At 42.0% G+C, this 18,363-nt stretch overlaps 1 protein-coding gene across 6 annotated transcripts in view; it reads left to right on the top strand.

Annotated features, from left to right (window-relative positions):
- Positions 1-18,363, top strand: part of nsd2 (nuclear receptor binding SET domain protein 2) — an 80,264-nt gene that overhangs the window by 51,466 nt on the left and 10,435 nt on the right. For 5 of the 6 annotated variants that reach the window (XM_062975977.1, XM_062975976.1, XM_062975974.1 and 2 more), the window contains 6 exons: positions 1,131-1,331; positions 5,087-5,266; positions 8,525-8,681; positions 9,186-9,391; positions 11,194-11,297; positions 12,335-12,604. In XM_062975977.1, the coding sequence (XP_062832047.1) occupies positions 1,131-1,331; positions 5,087-5,266; positions 8,525-8,681; positions 9,186-9,391; positions 11,194-11,297; positions 12,335-12,604 (1,118 nt within the window). Of the gene's footprint in view, positions 1-1,130; positions 1,332-5,086; positions 5,267-8,206; positions 8,403-8,524; positions 8,682-9,185; positions 9,392-11,193; positions 11,298-12,334; positions 12,605-18,363 lie in introns of those variants that run through there. The other variant, XR_010004544.1, reaches the window with a different exon arrangement.

Below are 18,363 nucleotides of genomic sequence, written 5' to 3'. Positions count from 1 at the left end.
GCTGGGCAGCTCAGAGCAGTTGTTTTATTCATGAGTAAGCAAGTGAATGATCAATACCCCCACCCCTTTTGCCCAAGCTACCTCCTGGCTTATCTGTTGCAGCTGATGTGCCTGCTCCCACTATCCTTTCCACATACTTGCACTCCTGTTCTGACTCCCACAGTTTTGGAGGCAGCAAACTCTTCTCGTCTGGCTCTCATGTAGCAGAATGGTCATGGCCATGACAGACCTGAGGGTTGGCAGGAGTAGTGGCTGCTGTAGTGGCATCAGCTCTACAGCAGCCTTACCATGTTACTGGGAGCCAAAGGAGCATGACACCAGAGCTGGAGGAGAAACTATGACATGATTGCAAGCACAGAGCCTCACTGGCCAAGAGCGTGCAATGTCATCAGCAGCAGCATGTGAGAAGGGAGGCAGTCTGGTTGTGTGGGGGGACTTGCTTACTCATGAGTAACCCCTTTTCCCTCAGCAGCCCAGAGGGAAGTTGCAGTGGAAGGATCGTAACTACAGAAGACTGTCTGTAGGGATGACACTATAGATCTGATCTAGATTGGGCGATTCTGGAGATTGGAGCAGTAATTTTGGTGTCCCACACTCCCATCTCATAGTGCTTAGGCATTCAAAAAGTCCAGACATGGCACCATATTGACCCATGAATAAGTAAACCCAGATTTTTTGTGCCAATTTTTTTTGCCAATAAAATTTTAGTTAGTGTTCAAGAATATATGGTAATTAGGTATACAGTAGAGTCTCACTTATCCAACACTCGCTTATCCAACGTTCTGGATTATCCAACGCATTTTTGTAGTTAATGTTTCCAATACATCATGATATTTTGGTGCTAAATTCGTAAATACAGTAATTACTACATAGAATTACTGTGTATTGAACTACTTTTTCTGTCAAATTTGTTATATAACATGATGTTTTGGTGCTTAATTTGTAAAATCATAACCTAATTTGATGTTTAAAAGGCTTTTCCTTAATCTCTCTTTATTATCCAACATATTCGCTTATCCAACGTTCTGCCGGCCCGTTTACGTTGGATAAGCGAGACTCTACTGTATATCATAAAATTAATCTGGGTTTTAGTCTTCTAAAATATTCAAGCATCTTTTACTTTTTTATAGGTATTCATTCGTGTTTTGTGTGCAAAGAGAAAAAACCTGAGGTGAAACGCTGCATTGTATCACACTGCGGAAAATTTTACCATGAAACCTGTGTTAAAAAATTCCACCTGACAGTATTTGAAAATAGGGGCTTTCGATGCCCTCTTCACAGTTGTGTCAGTTGCCATGTTACTGGTCCTTCTAATCCTAAAGTATCTAAAGGTATTTATTTTCTATATGTTTTTTAAAATAATTAATGTATTTTCTGGACTTCAATACTGTTGCCCAATGGTCCACATATTCAGCATGTTGGGACTGAATGGCTCATGTGGTTCTCCCAACTATATGATTCTATGATGTGTTATGATAGCATGAAAGGTTTCTGGATATGGATATTTTTACTATGTAAAAATAATGTTATAATATCCAGAAACAATCGGGAAAGATTTATTACATTTTATTCCACTCCCACAACTATATAAATATGCTTTATACCCAAGGCCTTAATTGCACTTGCTATCTCACCTGAAGAAATGGATTTATATCCATGAAAGCTCATGCTAAAATAAAAACCAATTAAAAGGTGCTGCCAGATTTCATAGTTTCTCTTTCTCCTTTTCTCTCCTTTTTATACTGCAAGAACTAATGTACTTACTTATTTGATCTGGTTATCTGGTTACCCAAAACAGTACCCACAATTCTCAAGGCGTAATTTCTGTATGCCAGTCACCATTATATCTGAAAAGCCAAGAATAAAAGATAAATCCTGTTTCCCATTATTGAGAAGAACAGTTGACTTTGTACATGGTCTTTGTTATTTGCTGTTAATTGCCATCAAATCAGCTTTAACTTATGGATACCCAGTGAATGAAAGACCTCCCCCTGTTATTTATGGCCCTGCTCAGGTCATGCATATAGTAGCTTCCTTGATTGAGTCATTCCACCTATAGTGATGTTCACTTTTCCTACTGCCTTGTTGTCTTTTATAATATTTTGTCTTTGATATGTCCAACGTATTATAGGATTTTGGCTTCCAGGAAGAGTTTAGGCCTGATTTTGCTTCAAGGCCCATTTATTTGTATTTTTTGGCAGTCTGTGATATCTATAGAACTTTCCTCCAGTACTGCATTTCAAATGAGTTGAGTTTCTTCCTGTCAGCTTTCTTCACTGCCTGGTTTTCAGGACCATACTTAGAAATCCAAAATAACCCTGATTTTGTTATCGAATTATACATCTTTACTCTTGAGTGTATTATCTAGTTCATTCATAGCTGCATTTCTAGTCATATTTTTTGTCCAATTTATTGACTCCATTTTGATTTAAGAGTGACCCACGCTATAGAAGATCTTTAACATTTTTATGTCTCCTTCATACACTTTAAAGTTATGTAAATCATATGTGCAGAGTTGGTGTGATATAGTGGTTTGAGTATTGGGCTAGACTCTGAAGATCAGGTTCAAATCTCTGCTCAGCCATGAAAATCCACTCAATGACCTTGGGCAAGTCACACTCTCTCAGCTTCCAAGGAAGGCAAAAGCAAACTCCTTCTAAAGAAAAAGGTCTCCATAAGTACATGAAGGACATAATAATAAATCATCTGGGAGCATTAATTTTATTTTCTTAATACTAAACTGTAACTGTGTTTTAATACTGTCTTCCTTGATGCCCTGACAAGTTTTCACTATTTTCTGCTGATAGAATGATGTCATTGAAATATTTGTTCCTTTCTTCGGTTTTCATGCCTCCTCCCAGTCTAATCCAGATTTTTTTTTAATAATACATTGTGTGCTTAAATTAAATAATGTGATAAAGCATGATCTTATCTGACCCTTTAACCAGTTGGAAATATTCTGTTTTTTCGTATTCTGAATCTGTTGTGACGGTGGCCTCTTGTCCTTAGTATAGGTGATCTATCAAGGCAACCAAATGTTGTTTTAGTTCTTTTAGAGCAATGTATAATTTACACAATCAAAGACTTATGTAGTATATAAAACATGGGATGATTTTCTCCTCAAATATTTTGATATTCTCCATTATCCAATGTATGTTTGAATTATGCTGGGTTTAACAAACTAAAGGAGACAGTTGTAAGGCCTTTGAACAAGCTTCTGCTGGATACCTCCATAATGGATAGCTATTGGCCAGTGTCTGACTTTTGGACAGAATAATAAACCCTGTGTTAGCCTCCCAGCTTCAAGGATTCTTGAATGAAATTGATTGTCTTTTCATTTCTGGATGCTGTTTCAGTACTAAACTAGTGAATGCTGTCAGTGATTGACGGGATGAGGAAGAACAAATTAAAGCATAATTAAGGCAACACTGAGGTGCTGTGGTTAGTGAAAAGATTTAACCTGTAGTGAATGGGTTTACACTTTCCCTGAAGATGCAAGTTTATTGTCTCAGCCTTGTATCTGGAGGCCCAACTTGCTTTGATGCCTGGGATTGTTTTACATGCTTAATTCTAATGCGCCGGCTGCACTGTTCCTGGAGATGCATGATCTGGCCTCCATGATACATGTCTTGAATGCATCCCTTTTGGATTACATTACATGGGGCTGCCTTTGGAAGCTATATGGAAATTTCACTGGGTCCAAAATGTTGTGGTTGCTGACTTGGATTCATAAAAAGGCCTGTTAAAATAGCTTCACTGGCTCCAAATTCATTTCCAGGAATTCAGAGTTCTGATTATGTTCTATAACACTGTACACACTTTGGCTCCAGACTGTCAAAGACTTTACCTCCCCAATACAAACCATCCAAAGTTTTAAGACTTTCAGAGAAGGAGCTTTCTCTTGGTACCACCACCATCACAAGGACATTTTCAGTGGCTGCTTCTTTCAGTGAGAGATCCAGTTATCCCCCTCCCAACTCTTTTTCCATTGATAGCTAAAGAGTTTTTAAAATGACCTTTGATTTTTAATTGCATGGCAGAATGGTGATTGAAAGTGGTATGCTCTGCTTATAACTGGTTTTTTTTTTTGGTTTTTTTACTTTTGTCATATAACATTTAGCATATATATTTGGTATGTCTAAAGAAGCTCTCTTGTGCAGAAGATCCCATCTGTAGCATCAAGACACTTAGAGCCAGAAAACATAATAGTAGACTAAAAGTAAAACGTGATACAATGTTTATTCTTTGTTTCATGGGGCAATTGTTGACCCAAGTGAATTCCACTATCGTCCTCGTGAAAGAAATCTTGACACCCTCCCTCCTCCCCCAAAGGCAGGCCAATCTGATGATATTGCTTTGCTATACCATGAATTCATGAAAATTGACATTGGACATTTTTGGTCCAGGATGTGAAATTAGCTGGGATATAAAGTAATCAAATAGCAGAAATCAACAGATTTGCTATGATAATTGTTTTGGGAAAAAATGTTCATGGCATATACAGTAGAGTTTCACTTATCCAACCTTCACTTATCCAACATTCTGGATTATCCAACACAGTTTGTCTCCTGCCCGGATCCACAGCTGTTTGTCTAGATAGCAAGGATTAAATTTTTTAAGGATTTAATTTCCGAAAATGTTACTATAAGTTCATTTTATGCAATTCTATCTTTATTTGTAGTCAATTTGTTAGTAGCCAATGTTTTTTAGTCAATGTTTTCAATACATTGCGATATTTTGGTGCTAAATTCATAAATACAGTAATTACTACACAACGTTGCCATGTATTGAACTGCTTTTTCTGTCGATTTGTTGTAAAACATGATGTTTTGGTGCTTAATTTGTAAAATCAAGGTAATTTGACGTTTAATAGGCTTTTTCTTAATCCCTCTTTATTATCCAACATTTTCACTTATCCAGCATTCTGCCAGCCCGTTTATGTTGGATAAGTGAGACACTACTGTAGTTGACTCTTGAGAACATTGCATGTGCATGGTAGTACAGTATTTGCAATCTTCTTTGCATTTTCTCTAAGTTTGATCAGTAATTTGGTAAGGTGATGTACATATATTTGTGTTCTTTATAGGCAAAATGATTCGATGTGTTCGCTGTCCTATTGCCTATCATGCTAGTGATGCTTGTGTTGCGGCAGGTTGTGCAATGATCACTTCCAGTAGCATTATTTGTACCAACCACTTCACTGCAAAGAAAGGAAAGAGCCATCATGCACATGTTAATGTAAGCTGGTGTTTTGTGTGCTCCAAAGGTAAACGAGTGTTTATTTTTTCTACTATTTTACTTTAAAAAGAATAGCATTTATGGTATGTCATGTTTTGTTTTATCTTGAAACAAAACTGTCTTTCTTTAAAATTCTTTTGTTATGTTGAAAAGTCTTTATTGGGTACTTAATTGTGCAAATTTATATGTTGTCAAGGTGGGTAGAGAATGATATACAGTGCAAGTTGAGCATCCTTTATCTGGAATCCTACAAAATCTGAAATTGTCCTCATAGGTGGCCGAGATTGTAGCATCTTTGCTTCCTGTCAGGGTGACTAAAGATCATGTTGATCATTTTATGTAGGGCACTACTATACACAAGAACCAATGGAACAGGATCCTCTTCCTGTCTCATATCATACGAGTGGTATTTCTGTATTCTTTGTTGTCTCTGCATCACACAAATGCTTTGGATACTGTGCGGAGACCCTATTCTGAAAGTTCTAGAGCTCTTCAACTATGCAGGAACATCCCCGCCCCCTTTTTTTATCCCACAGGTTTCAAATCACAAACTACTGTTCCCTCAATTGTATTTTGTTTGCCAAGAGCAAAACTTGTTTCATCAACCTCTTACTCTTCAGTGTTAATTTGTCCTTAAGATATTCCAATCTTCATTCTTTCTCTCCTAATTGTTTACATTTATATTCTTTATTAACCCTATCATTAAAAAACCCAACCATATCCTTTTCATTGTTTCACCCTCGACCACCTACCCCCTTCTTATGGCCTCTGGCCCTTTTCAAACTCTGTTTTGTTTGTGACCGTACATTTGCTTTGCCAGACGGGCATTCTAAATGCCTTTTCTGCCTTGAAGGAGGGCATATTGTCAACAAGTGCTCTATTTGTTGAGAATTCACATTGCAGATGCTAAAAAACCGTTTCTCACTTAAAATTAGACTGCTGGAAATACTCCCTGTAAGCTGCCTTGCAGGCAGCGACAAATCAATATCTACACATGGCTTCAGTGTCAATAACTAAGCCTCAGAAATACATGAACACCAACATCAGTGACCATATATATATTCGGAACTAATGTCAACTTTCCACCAGTGTGACCTGTTTCTATCCTAGTCATTCAAAATATTCCACTACTACAACACTTGGTAGAACATCACCACTTGTTGTTGGGTCCTTATCATTGTGCATCAGGGTTACAACATAGAGTTCTCAAGTATTCTACATTTTGGCATATTCCATTGTACTTCTCCCTTCCAATCCCTTCTCAAAGAGATTATCAACCTTCTGCACAGAGATTCTATCAAGAGGGTACTGAACGGCAACAGATACCGAAAAAAGATGGAGGGCTCCTACCAGTTCTGCCCTTTAGGGGTTAAACCCATACATTTTCTCCAAGAAGTTCAAAATGATGACCCTACAGTCAATCCTCCCCTTCCTTTTTAGAGGGAACTGTTTCACCTTGATAGACCTTTGTGATGCCTATTTCCACATCGAGATCCAACCCCTCAGCAGTTCCAGTTTGCTGTTATGTTTCCACCCTTCCCACTACTGTCCAGACTGATAGTGAAATCATGCAGGGAAAAGTCCACTGTCATCTGTGTGGCTCCCTTCTGACAGGCAGCCATTGTTTATCCTGCAACATCTTCAAAAGGTCAGGTGCATGACACTTCCCCCATGATCTGAACTTCCTCTCACAGCCAGACCCTTTAGCTCAACTTGGTCATTCTACAAGAGACAGCATGGAGGATAATGTAATTTTCCCCATGAATTTTAGAAATACTCCTTCCCTCATGCAAAGGCTCCACTAGGAATTCATAAGACTATGATAAATGTTGTGGATTCTGCTTCTTCCCAGAATTAAGATCAGAACCTCCTTCCCCACCTGTGTCATTGCATTTCCTCCTACAAGAATAAGGACTGGCCTTATTCTTCCATCAAGATTTACCTGGCAGCGATTGTGGCTCATCAACAGGCGACAACAAACTTGTATCTCTTTACTACAGGCTGTTCAAATAACATCCTGTAGTAAAGAGTTTCCTGAAAGGATTACTCACATGTGTTCACCTATGCGACTCTATGTACCTCTCTGGTTCCTTTCACTGACACTATCTTAGTGGGTCCACAGTTTGAACCAATGGCATGCACAGATGAGAGATTATCACCCTATAAGTTGTCTTCCTTGTGGTGATAATCTCTGAGAAACATGCATGTGAACTAGCAGCCCTGTTCTCTGACAAAGATATGATATCCTTCAACCAGATGTGATCTTTTTATTGGAGGTTGTATCCCACTTCCATCTGAGCAAGGACATTGTGCTATCAACCTTGTATCCTCATCCATCCACCCGGCTGGAACAATCCCTATATTCATTGGACGTATGCTAGGCTCTAGCATATTAACTAAAATGCACTGGAGCATTCCACCAGTCCATCTATTTGTTATGGAGTTTCTGACAGAGGACTCCCAAGTCTCTTTACAAAAACTCAAAGTGGGTGTTGGAACAATTCAGTTATCATACCAACTGGCTAAACTAGTCCCTGAGAGTTAGAGAGTACATTCCACATAACCTGTGGCTAACACTCTGGCACTTCTGCAAGGTGTTTCCTTGTCAGATCTGTGTAATGTTGCGCAAGTACAGTGCAACATGGTCTCAGCCACCCAGTTCAGGGGACTATGTCAAAGGTTATTCTTTTGCTATGGATTGGGAGCTATTTGGGCTCCCAAACCCTTGAAACAGCTATGCTGGACTATGTTATAGACAGGACTAAAGCTCCTGAGCTGACGCTACCTTTGAGCTGTTCTTCTGTCATGCAGTGACCTGCTCATCATCCTATGGTAAGCTTCTTAATTACCTGTTTTTGTGATGCTCAAAGACCACAATGTATAAGAATGGGTTGCTTCCCTGTAACTATAGTTCTTCAGCTGGTCATATGTGCCCTTATACAAACTCACCCTACCTCCCCTCTTCCAGGTCCCTGGCACTATGTTGGCGGACTTCAAAACTGAGGGAAAAGTAACTTGGCAGTTGAGACATACAGAATAGGGAGGAAGGGGTGGAGATATTCCCACCAAGCTGGAGAGCTTTAGAACTTTCCGAATGGGTCTGTGCAGGCACAAACTCATTTGTGTGAATGCATACATGACCGCTTGAAGAACTACATCTACAGGTAAGCAACCTCTTCTTCCTTGCCCGCAGCCTAATGCTGTGTTTATGGGTTTAGTGTTCAGTTTTTATGTTCTGGGTAAAACTTTCTCCTTTCTTTCTGTGTAAATATGATTTATTTTGCAGGTGGAAGCCTTTTATGTTGTGAATCTTGCCCTGCTGCTTTTCATCCAGATTGCTTAAACATAGAAATGCCAGATGGAAGCTGGTATTGCAATGATTGCAAAGCAGGAAAGAAAATTCATTTTCAGGATATTATTTGGGTCAAACTGGGAAAATACAGGTTTGAACTTATACAATTATTCACATTTGTATCTTTTCTTGAGGAGCTTGGTCAAGAGGAGTCTGTCTGTGTGTATATAGATAACTGTGAAATGCTGGGGGGCAGTTTTACAGGCACACACCTTGGAAACTTTAAAGGATTGCATCCCTATCACACTCCTATATAGGGGGTGTAGTCATTTTTGTCATGCTTTAGGCCCCTGTCCCCAGGACATTTTAGGCCCAGAAGAGGCCCCTTTAACAACAGAAAGTGAACAGAAATCAATTAGCTGGAGAAGGGGAAAATGCCTCCTCACCCACCTCTTAAATGGCATTTATGAATAAAAAAATTAAGTTGGGGGCTCCCTGAGTTCCCAAAAGTAACATTTCAGCTGCCCTTGGTATTAAGAGAGAGACATACATTTGCTTCTTTGTACTTATGATGAAAATAAGAAATGTTTTATTCACTTGTCTGTGAGAACAGGTCTCTCACATTCTTGCTTCTTTTGGGATGCTTATCTCATAGGTGGTGGCCTGCAGAAGTCTGCCATCCAAAAAACATTCCGCCAAATATCCAGAAAATGAAACATGAAATCGGAGAGTTTCCCGTGTTTTTCTTTGGGTCTAAAGATTATTATTGGACCCATCAGGCTCGTGTCTTTCCCTACATGGAAGGAGATCGGGGAAGCCGATACCAAGGAATTAAAGGAATTGGAAAAGTCTTCAAAAATGGTACAAATATTGAGTGAAAAGTTTAAAATTGTCTTGCACTTCTGTAGTTGCATTATTATATGGTGCAATGGGTTAAACCTTTGTGCCGGCTGGACTGCTGATCTGAAGGTTGGGTTGCTGACCTGAAGGTTGCCAGTTTGAATCTGCAAGATGTCAGCTCTAGCTGACATGAAAGAGGCCTCCCAGCAGGATGGTAACACATCCAGGAATCCCCTGGGTAATGTCTCTGTAAGCAGCCAATTCTCTCACACCAGAAGCGACTTGCAGTATGTTCTCAAGTTGCTCCTGACACAATAAAAAAATTGAAATGTGAGGGCTTGCTGCAACTTTTCCAGTTTCATTTAATTTGGATACCCTGCTCATGCAGTTATGTAAAACCTGGTTTCACCTTTGTGTTGAGTCAGCATGTGTCATTTACTTTGTTGTATGTGCAATTGTTTTCTCTTTTGCTATTATTGCTTTTATTTATGTTTTTGTAGTCTTTTTGGTGAAAACCTTGAAATTTTCTGCCCATCAAATAGCATCATTTTAGAAGTTTGACTTCTTGTTTTACTAGTTACTTTGGCAGCTTACAGAGCTGTTAGTCCTGAGGAAAGGCTTTTGCTACACAGTTTGCAAAAACTTGAGAGAGCTTTTGATTAATATTACTATCAGTTCTAATCAGTTTCCTCATGCTTGCTATGCGAAAACTTAAAAAAAAACCCCTGAAAACCTAATTCTTGACCTCTTTTAATTCTGCTACAGGCAGTTCTGAAAATTGTTTCTTATTCCATATCCTTCAATACCCATAAATATTCATCTGCTTATTGAGTAGGCCTGCATTAATGGAATCTTAAATTCAACGGAAGTAATTGTCCCACTATATTCTGCTCTAGTCAGACGAAATTAGAATACAGCATTCAGTTATGTGGCCTTACTTTAAGAAGGATTTATAGAAGTTGAAGTAGGTTGGAGAAAGGAAGGGAGAAACTGGGTGCTCTTTATTTCTCTGCCTACTCACTTGCTTAATGCTTCCCTCAGTATGAGTGCTGGATTTTTCCCTTTCTTTCACTACTTCTGTTGGTGTCCCATGCCAGTTTTCATAGGGATTTGTAAGCCCTAGTCTCACACAATAGCAGCAGAAACAGCAGCCAATAACCTCAAATAATCACATTTATCAAAGTGAAACCCGCTAAAGTGGAAAGCCATTGATTGTATGTCAGATCTTTATTTTTATTGCATGTACTGGGAAGATGCAGTATACATTTGTTAGATTCTGTGCTTCACCTACAGCACTTTAAACATGGGCATGTTTGAACATACATCTATTTCAGTATATCTTACCGGTATCATCTTACAGCATATTTGGACAGGCTAGTACCCTTTGCAAATGTCTTTATTGGTGAAAATATGTCCAAAGGAATTCTAATCTGTGCTTCTATCTTGGCATCTTTTTTTCTCCTTAGCCTTGCCCATATTATATATTATCTAATTAGAACAACACTCTTGGTTACTTTGTACACACATCCTAACCTATTTTTCTTTCTATATTAAAGAAAATATGTTATGTTATGCTATATAATTATGCTGGATTGCATTGTGCACTTTACAATTGCATTCCCATTTGTCCTTATTTTTTAAAAAAGAGCATTGCTTATGGCCACTTTCTAAAAATTATAAAGCATTTTACTTCCATTGACTATGAGGAGGAACTGCAGACATGCTGAATCAATGCCTAGCAGCCGGTATGTCAGAAACCAGGATATCTTGGAGGGGATGAAGTATTAGTTCCTCCAATTTCTAGTAATTGCTTTCTTTTAAAGCTTTGCAAGATGCCGAAGCACGTTTTCGAGAAATAAAATTTCAACGTGAAGCCAAGGAAACTCAGGAAAATGAACGCAAACCTCCTCCTTACAAACACATCAAGGTAAGGTGCTTGAGGGCCTGCATAAACAACTTTCTCGTTGGCACAAGGCTTTTTAATTTGGGATTCAGTTATCCTGATTATAGTGTGTGAACACTGTTCAAGCACCCGTCCGTTCAAAATTGGACTGTGTTAAATTGAACAACCTTGTATTTTTATAATTATTATTTTTATTATTGGTTTTATTTCTGAAAGCCATACAGATAAAAATGCATTACAGTACAAAACTTGACATTCTATAAATCAGTATAGATTACTATTTACAGTTTTTGTGACTACGTAACATGTTCAGTTTGTACTTCAATTTAGACCAATTGGTTTCCCCTTAAATCCCCCCTCCCTCACCTCCCCTCTTCCCACCTCCCATCTAGGTCAGCTTGTTTTCATACATTGATTTAATTGTTTGGATGGCCTAATTCAAAATTCTGTACCTATCATATCAATTGAACAACCTTGTATTGATCATATAATTTTGAAAAAATAGAAGGCAGAAATTTATATTACTTACTAAGAAATTATTTCTGCTGTAAAATAGTTATATTCCAGAAAGTGAAATGTAATTATCTCTTTGGTCTAGTTTACTAAACCTTGATCCTGTCTAAAATTTCATTAAAACTGTCATGTTACACATGGAAATGTTTACAATGAGCCATATCAAGTAATGGGTAATCTTGGACTTGGGAGACCTAAAATCAGGTTTTTAAACAAGCACATTATGATAATTTGTTTGATTTGGGTTCATGTTTCTTGCTTTAATTTGTTCTATGAGGCAGATTCAACATTAAAAAGAATTACTTCCATGCATGCCACCCTTAAATCCATAGAAGAAATGGTAATCTGTAAATACAAAAAAACCCTGTGATTGTAGCATTTCATCCCCTAGCCACATTTATTGCATTGCTGAATTAAATATTTGTCCCTCTAATAATTGTGCAAGATAGAAAATACTCTACAATATTTTAAATGCATCTTCCCTATGCTGTCCAATTGATAGATTCCTTATCTTTCTAAGAATTTGCTTCACATTTCTTCTTATTCAGGTAAATAAGCCTTTTGGAAAGGTTCAAGTGTATACTGCTGACATTTCTGAGATTCCCAAATGTAACTGCAAACCCTCTGATGAAAACCCCTGTGGTTTTGATTCTGAGTGTCTAAATCGGATGTTGATGTATGAGTGTCATCCACAAGTGTGTCCAGCCGGAGAGCGCTGCCAAAACCAATGCTTTACTAAACGCCAGTACCCTGAAACTAAGATCATAAAGACTGATGGCAAAGGATGGGGCTTGATTGCAAAGAGAGACATTAAAAAGGTATGTGATAAGAGAGCTGGATCAATTTGTGGAAGTGTTTTTGCAGTGCCACACTCTTGATCAGAAGACTTCCTGCGTCTTTCTTTGTATATGGGCATTTGTGTCCCTGTCACGACCCAGGCTACAGAGCACCAATAACCATACGCAGAGGCCAGATTCTATCTAATATCTTTATTAAGGAAATATATAAAGTTAGTAAAAGCAAATGTAAAAGTTAGTCCAGAAGTAGACCTTTCAGGGAAGGTCAAAATTAGTCCAAAGAAACAATGTCCAATATGAAATATTAAGGTCCAAAGTTGTAATCCAATAACCGAAACACTCACTTTGCCAGGCAAAGTGAGGGGAGATGACAAGGTCCTTTAGTCCATGAACTTGAGCAAGGCTAGGAAATAACTTGATACTTGAAACAAGGCTTGAAACGTGGAACAAGGTAACGAGGAACAAGAACAAGGTCCGCGGAATAACTTGGTAAAATCCGTGAAACAAGGCAAGGTTTAGTCCTGGGAAACAAGGCAAGGTCCGTAGGTAAACAAAGGCTGGGAAGCAGGAGCGAAGGCAGGAAACAAGGACAAGGCTTGAGCAGGAACGAGGCTTGAAACGGAGCGCGCTGTCCAGACACAACTCGCTCCGGAGGCTGACGAATTGACTCCGCAAAGTTACTCCGCGGGTAAAACACCTATATAGAGTCTAACTTTCCCGCCGAGAGCAGTTCTCTGGGAACCAGAAACGAAAGCTAATCTCTGAGACCAGATGTTTGACTCCTTAAAGATTCTCATGGAAAGCAGGCTTAATTGGCAAATTCTTAGCAATTATTCTCGCACTCCTGCGCGAGGCTGCTTCCAAACCTCTCTGTTGTTTACAAAACTCATGGCGAGAAAACACTGGAGATGTAGCCTCAGTATTTGTTTGACATACTTCTGGAACATAATCCTCTTGCAGGTGCAAGGTTCCCAGATCTGGCTGGGAAGAATCTGTCTGGGAAGAATCCAGTTCTGACTGGGAAGGTAAAAAACCCAAGTTTTCTTCTTCATCAGGCATCACAATGTCATGAGCAGGACTACAAGGCCCATGGGTCATCACACTATCCCCCTCCTCAAGCCCCCTCCCAAACTGGGACTCTCTCCCCGAGGCGCGAGGTCGTGGCTTGGCGGGATAGGTCTGATGGAAGCGACGGGTTAGATCAGGAGCGTGAACTGTGGAAGTGTCTTCCCAAGAGCGTTCCTCAGGGCCAAAACCCACCCAGTCAATGAGATATTGCAGGCGGCGGCGGTGAAAGCGAGAATCCAAAATGTCCTGAACCTCGAACTCGTCCTCCCCATCCACCAAAATAGGGACGGGGGCCGGCCGGTCTACATCTGGCCGCACACCATCCGCCGGAAGGAGCAGGGAGCGGTGAAACACTGGGTGAATGCGCATTGAGCGCGGAAGTTGGAGTTTGAAAGTCACGGGGTTAAGTTGCGCCACCACTGGATAGGGGCCAATGAAACGGGCATCTAACTTCCGGCAAGGGCGATGGGAGGGCAAAAAGCGAGTGGACAGAAAAACCTGATCTCCTACCTTGATTTCGGGGCCCGGCTGGCGATGTTTGTCCGCGTGACGTTTATAGTCCTCCTTGGCTTGTTCCAGTTGCTGGAGCAAAAGTTGTTGCACCGCTGTGAGTTCCTGCAGCCAATCTTCTGCTGCGGGAACTTCAGAAGTTTCAATGACAGGGGGAAAGAAACGTGGATGGAAGCCGTAGTTTGCAAAGAACGGCGTTTCTTTTGTAGAAGCCTGGACTCCATTGTTGTAGGCAAATTCCGACAGTGGTAATAGAGAAGCCCAATTGTCCTGTTGGTAGTTTACATAGCAGCGAAGGTACTGTTCCAAAGTGGCATTGGTGCGCTCCGTTTGCCCATCCGTTTGGGGATGATGAGCTGAAGATAAACGAGAGTCTATGCCCAATAGTTTTTGTAGTGCTTTCCAGAAACGAGAGGTGAATTGGGATCCACGGTCTGTGACCAAACTCTTGGGCAATCCATGTAGTCTGAAAACATGTTGGAGGAATAAATCTGCAGTCTCTTGGGCCGTGGGAAGACCTTCACAGGGAATGAAATGGGCTAACTTGGTGAAAAGGTCCACCACCACTAGGATCGTGGTGAATCCACAGGAAGGTGGTAAGTCAGTGATAAAATCCGCAGAAATTATTTCCCATGGGCGAGATGGGTTAGGAAGGGGGTGTAGAAGCCCTGAGGGCTTCTCCCTTCTTATCTTGGAGCGCTGGCATACTGGGCAGGTGTTAACATATTTTTCCACATCCTTGCGGATCTTGGGCCACCAGAAATCTCTTAGGATCAAATGCATGGTTTTAAATAGTCCGAAATGCCCTGCTGGTTTGCAGTCATGACACAGACGAAGTGCTTTTTCCCTGCCCGGTCCGGGTGGAATATAAACATGATTTCTATAGCAAAGCAGTCCATCTTTAAGCGAAAAGGGAAAATGCAGACCTTGACGAAGTTGGTCCTGCGCCCAGGCATCTGCTTGCTGACTAGCCCTGATTTCTTGAGCACAGATGGGCCCTGGAGTAGAGGGAGTTGAATCAATGGAAGTGGATTTGGTGTTCCCCACTGTGAGCGTGGCAAAGTTCTCGGGTTGTAGTAGTTGGGATTCAACGGTCTCCTTGCGTCCTGCAGCGTATTCCGGTTTACGTGACAGGGCGTCTGCTTGCTTGGTTTGGGCTGGGGTCACATAATGAATCTGGAAGTTGAAACGTTCAAAGAATAAAGCCCAACGTTGCTGCCTCTGATTTAGCTTGCGGGCAGTTCTTAGATGTTCTAGATTCCGATGATCAGTGTGGACTTCAATGGGAAATTTGGCCCCTTCTAGCCAATGTCTCCAAGTTTCAAAAGCTGCCTTTATGGCTAATAGTTCTTTTTCCCAAATGGTATAGTTCCTCTCTGGTGCGGTTAGTTGACGAGAATAATAGGCACAAGGATGAAGGTGATCTCCCACCGGTTGTAGGAGCACAGCCCCAATTGCCACATCAGAGGCGTCCGCTTGCACCACAAAAAGGGTTTCAGGATCTGGATGCTGAAGGATTGGCTGGGATGTGAATAATTTCTTTAGTTGCTGGAACCCTTTCTCTGCTTGATCAGTCCAGCGGAAAGGCTGTTTTCCACGGATGCAGCTAGTGATTGGGTCAGACCAGCGGGCAAAATCTGGAATGAACTTACGGTAATAGTTCGCGAACCCCAAGAATCGCTGCACCTCCTTCTTGTTAGTCGGCGCCCGCCATTCCAATACTGCTGAAACCTTGGCTGGATCCATGGAGAGCCCTAGAGGCGAGATACGATATCCAAGGAAATCTACCTCTTGTAGATCAAAAGCGCATTTTTCTAGCTTGGCATAAAGTCCATGATCCCGCAATCGTTGCAACACCATTTTGACGTGGTTCTCATGTTCTGATTGTGATCTAGAAAACACCAAAAAATCGTCCAGGTAGATTATCAAGAACCTATCTAGATAGTCCTGGAAAATGTCATTGACAAAATGCTGGAACGTTGTGGGAGCTCCGCATAATCCATAATTCATAACTCGGGACTCGAATAATCCGAATTTAGTCTGGAAGGCGGTCTTCCACTCGTCCCCTTCTCTGATGCGAACTAAGTTGTAAGCTCCCCGAAGATCCAGCTTGGTGTAAACCTTGGCTCCTCGAAGTCGGTCTAGTAGATCCGAGATTAAGGGCAGGGGATAGCTGTTCCGCTTGGTGATATTATTCAATGCTCTGTAGTCCACCACCAAGCGTAATTCCCCTGACTTCTTCTTCACAAACATCACTGGGGAGGCGGCTGGGGATTGAGAGGGTCTGATGAATCCCTTGCGAAGGTTTGTCTCTATGAATTCCCTGAGAGCTTCTTGCTCTGGTTCAGTCAGGGAGTAGAGATGCCCTCGCGGGATCGGGGCCCCCTCCACCAAGTCAATGGCACAGTCATAAGGTCTATGTGGGGGTAATTTTTCGGCTTCTTTCTCATTGAATACATCCCAATACTCGGAGTACTTCTTTGGCAAGGTGATGATGGGCTCGGTGTCTGTGGCATGGCAGACCTTGGCTACGAGGCAATGGTTTTGGCAGTACTTTGAAGCAAACTGCAGTTCTCTGTTGGACCAGGAGATGCTTGGGTCGTGAAGTGTCAGCCATGGAATCCCCAAAATCACAGGGAAATGGGGAACCTCAGTAACAAAGAAGGAAATCTCTTCCATATGTTCCCTTATCCACATCCTGGTGGGTTCCGACCACTGGCTTACGGGGCCCGTCTTGAGAGGGCGGCCATCGATGGCTTGCACCACACGGGCATTCTTGAAGTCATGATATTGTAATCCCAGAGAGTCGGCATACTCTCTATCAATGAAATTGTTGGTAGCTCCTGAGTCTATCATGGCGTGGATCATGACGGGTCCCTTTTTTGCTGACCATAAGGTGACCACTAGAAGGAACAGGACCCCGGTTGGCGGCTCTTGAATGGGTTTCTTGACCGGGTTGGCGAGCCTCTCTACGCCCGGTCGTTGGCTTCCCCCGCCGGCTGTGTGCCAGCCGCCTCAGACGTCTTCGTCTCCGTGGAGGACGCCGCCGCAAGACGGGCGGCGGGCTTCCCTTTGGCTGGGCACTCTCTGGCGAAGTGGCCCCCATTCCCGCAATACCAACAGAGATTTAGGCGTTGGCGGCGGGCCTTCTCGGCGGCATCTAATCTGGGACGCACATTGCCCAACTGCATCGGCACCTCCTCGCTCCCTCTGGGGTATGGGGATGGTGGTGGGGGTCTCCACATTGGACGTGGCTGAACGCTGGCGGGAGCGGGGGGTTTTGCCCCAGCTCTACCGCTCTGGCCTCGTACCCACTGCTTCCTGTTGGCAATCATGACTTCAGCCCGTAAACATTGATCGATGAGTGCTTCCAGCGTTTGGGGAGGATCCACCTTGGATATTTCCTCCAGCATTTCAATGTTGAGACCCTCCCGAAATTGTCCTCTGAGGGCAACATCGTTCCAGCCGGTGTTGTGGGCCAGCACTCGGAACTCGGCTATGTACTGAGACATGGGTCTGTCTCCTTGGAAGAGGCGGCGGAGTTTGTGCCCGGCTGCCTCCAAATTGTCCTCGATTCCCCAGGTCGCCTTAAGGTGGTCCAAGAAATGTTGCGCTGACCTTAGATGTGGGGAGGCTTGGTCGAACAGAGCCGTCGCCCAGTTAGCCGCTGGCCCGTCTAGGAGACTGTAAATCCACGCCACCTTGATGTCTTCCTGGGGAAACTCGGCATCACGGGCCTCTAGATAAGCTTGGCATTGGCGACGGAAAACATGAACCTTAGAAGCTTCTCCAGTAAACTTGGTTGGCAACGCCATGGCCGGAAGACGGATTCCGCGTTCCTTCAAACCCTTTATTTCTCCATCCTGCGCATTGAGCTTATCACGGATTCGGTCCACCTCATCCTTGTCGATGGTGTAGGTAATCGGCTGGCCGCTCGGCCCAGGTACGACTCCGGTAGACATTCTGGCCGAGGTTAATTGGTGCTTAGGGGGGCGGAGTCAAACTGTCACGACCCAGGCTACAGAGCACCAATAACCATACGCAGAGGCCAGATTCTATCTAATATCTTTATTAAGGAAATATATAAAGTTAGTAAAAGCAAATGTAAAAGTTAGTCCAGAAGTAGACCTTTCAGGGAAGGTCAAAATTAGTCCAAAGAAACAATGTCCAATATGAAATATTAAGGTCCAAAGTTGTAATCC

Source organism: Anolis carolinensis, chromosome 3, assembly GCF_035594765.1.
Source record: "Anolis carolinensis isolate JA03-04 chromosome 3, rAnoCar3.1.pri, whole genome shotgun sequence".
In the NCBI taxonomy this organism is placed as follows: Eukaryota; Metazoa; Chordata; class Lepidosauria; order Squamata; family Dactyloidae; genus Anolis; species Anolis carolinensis.
This window is presented reverse-complemented; position numbering and strand designations above follow the sequence as displayed.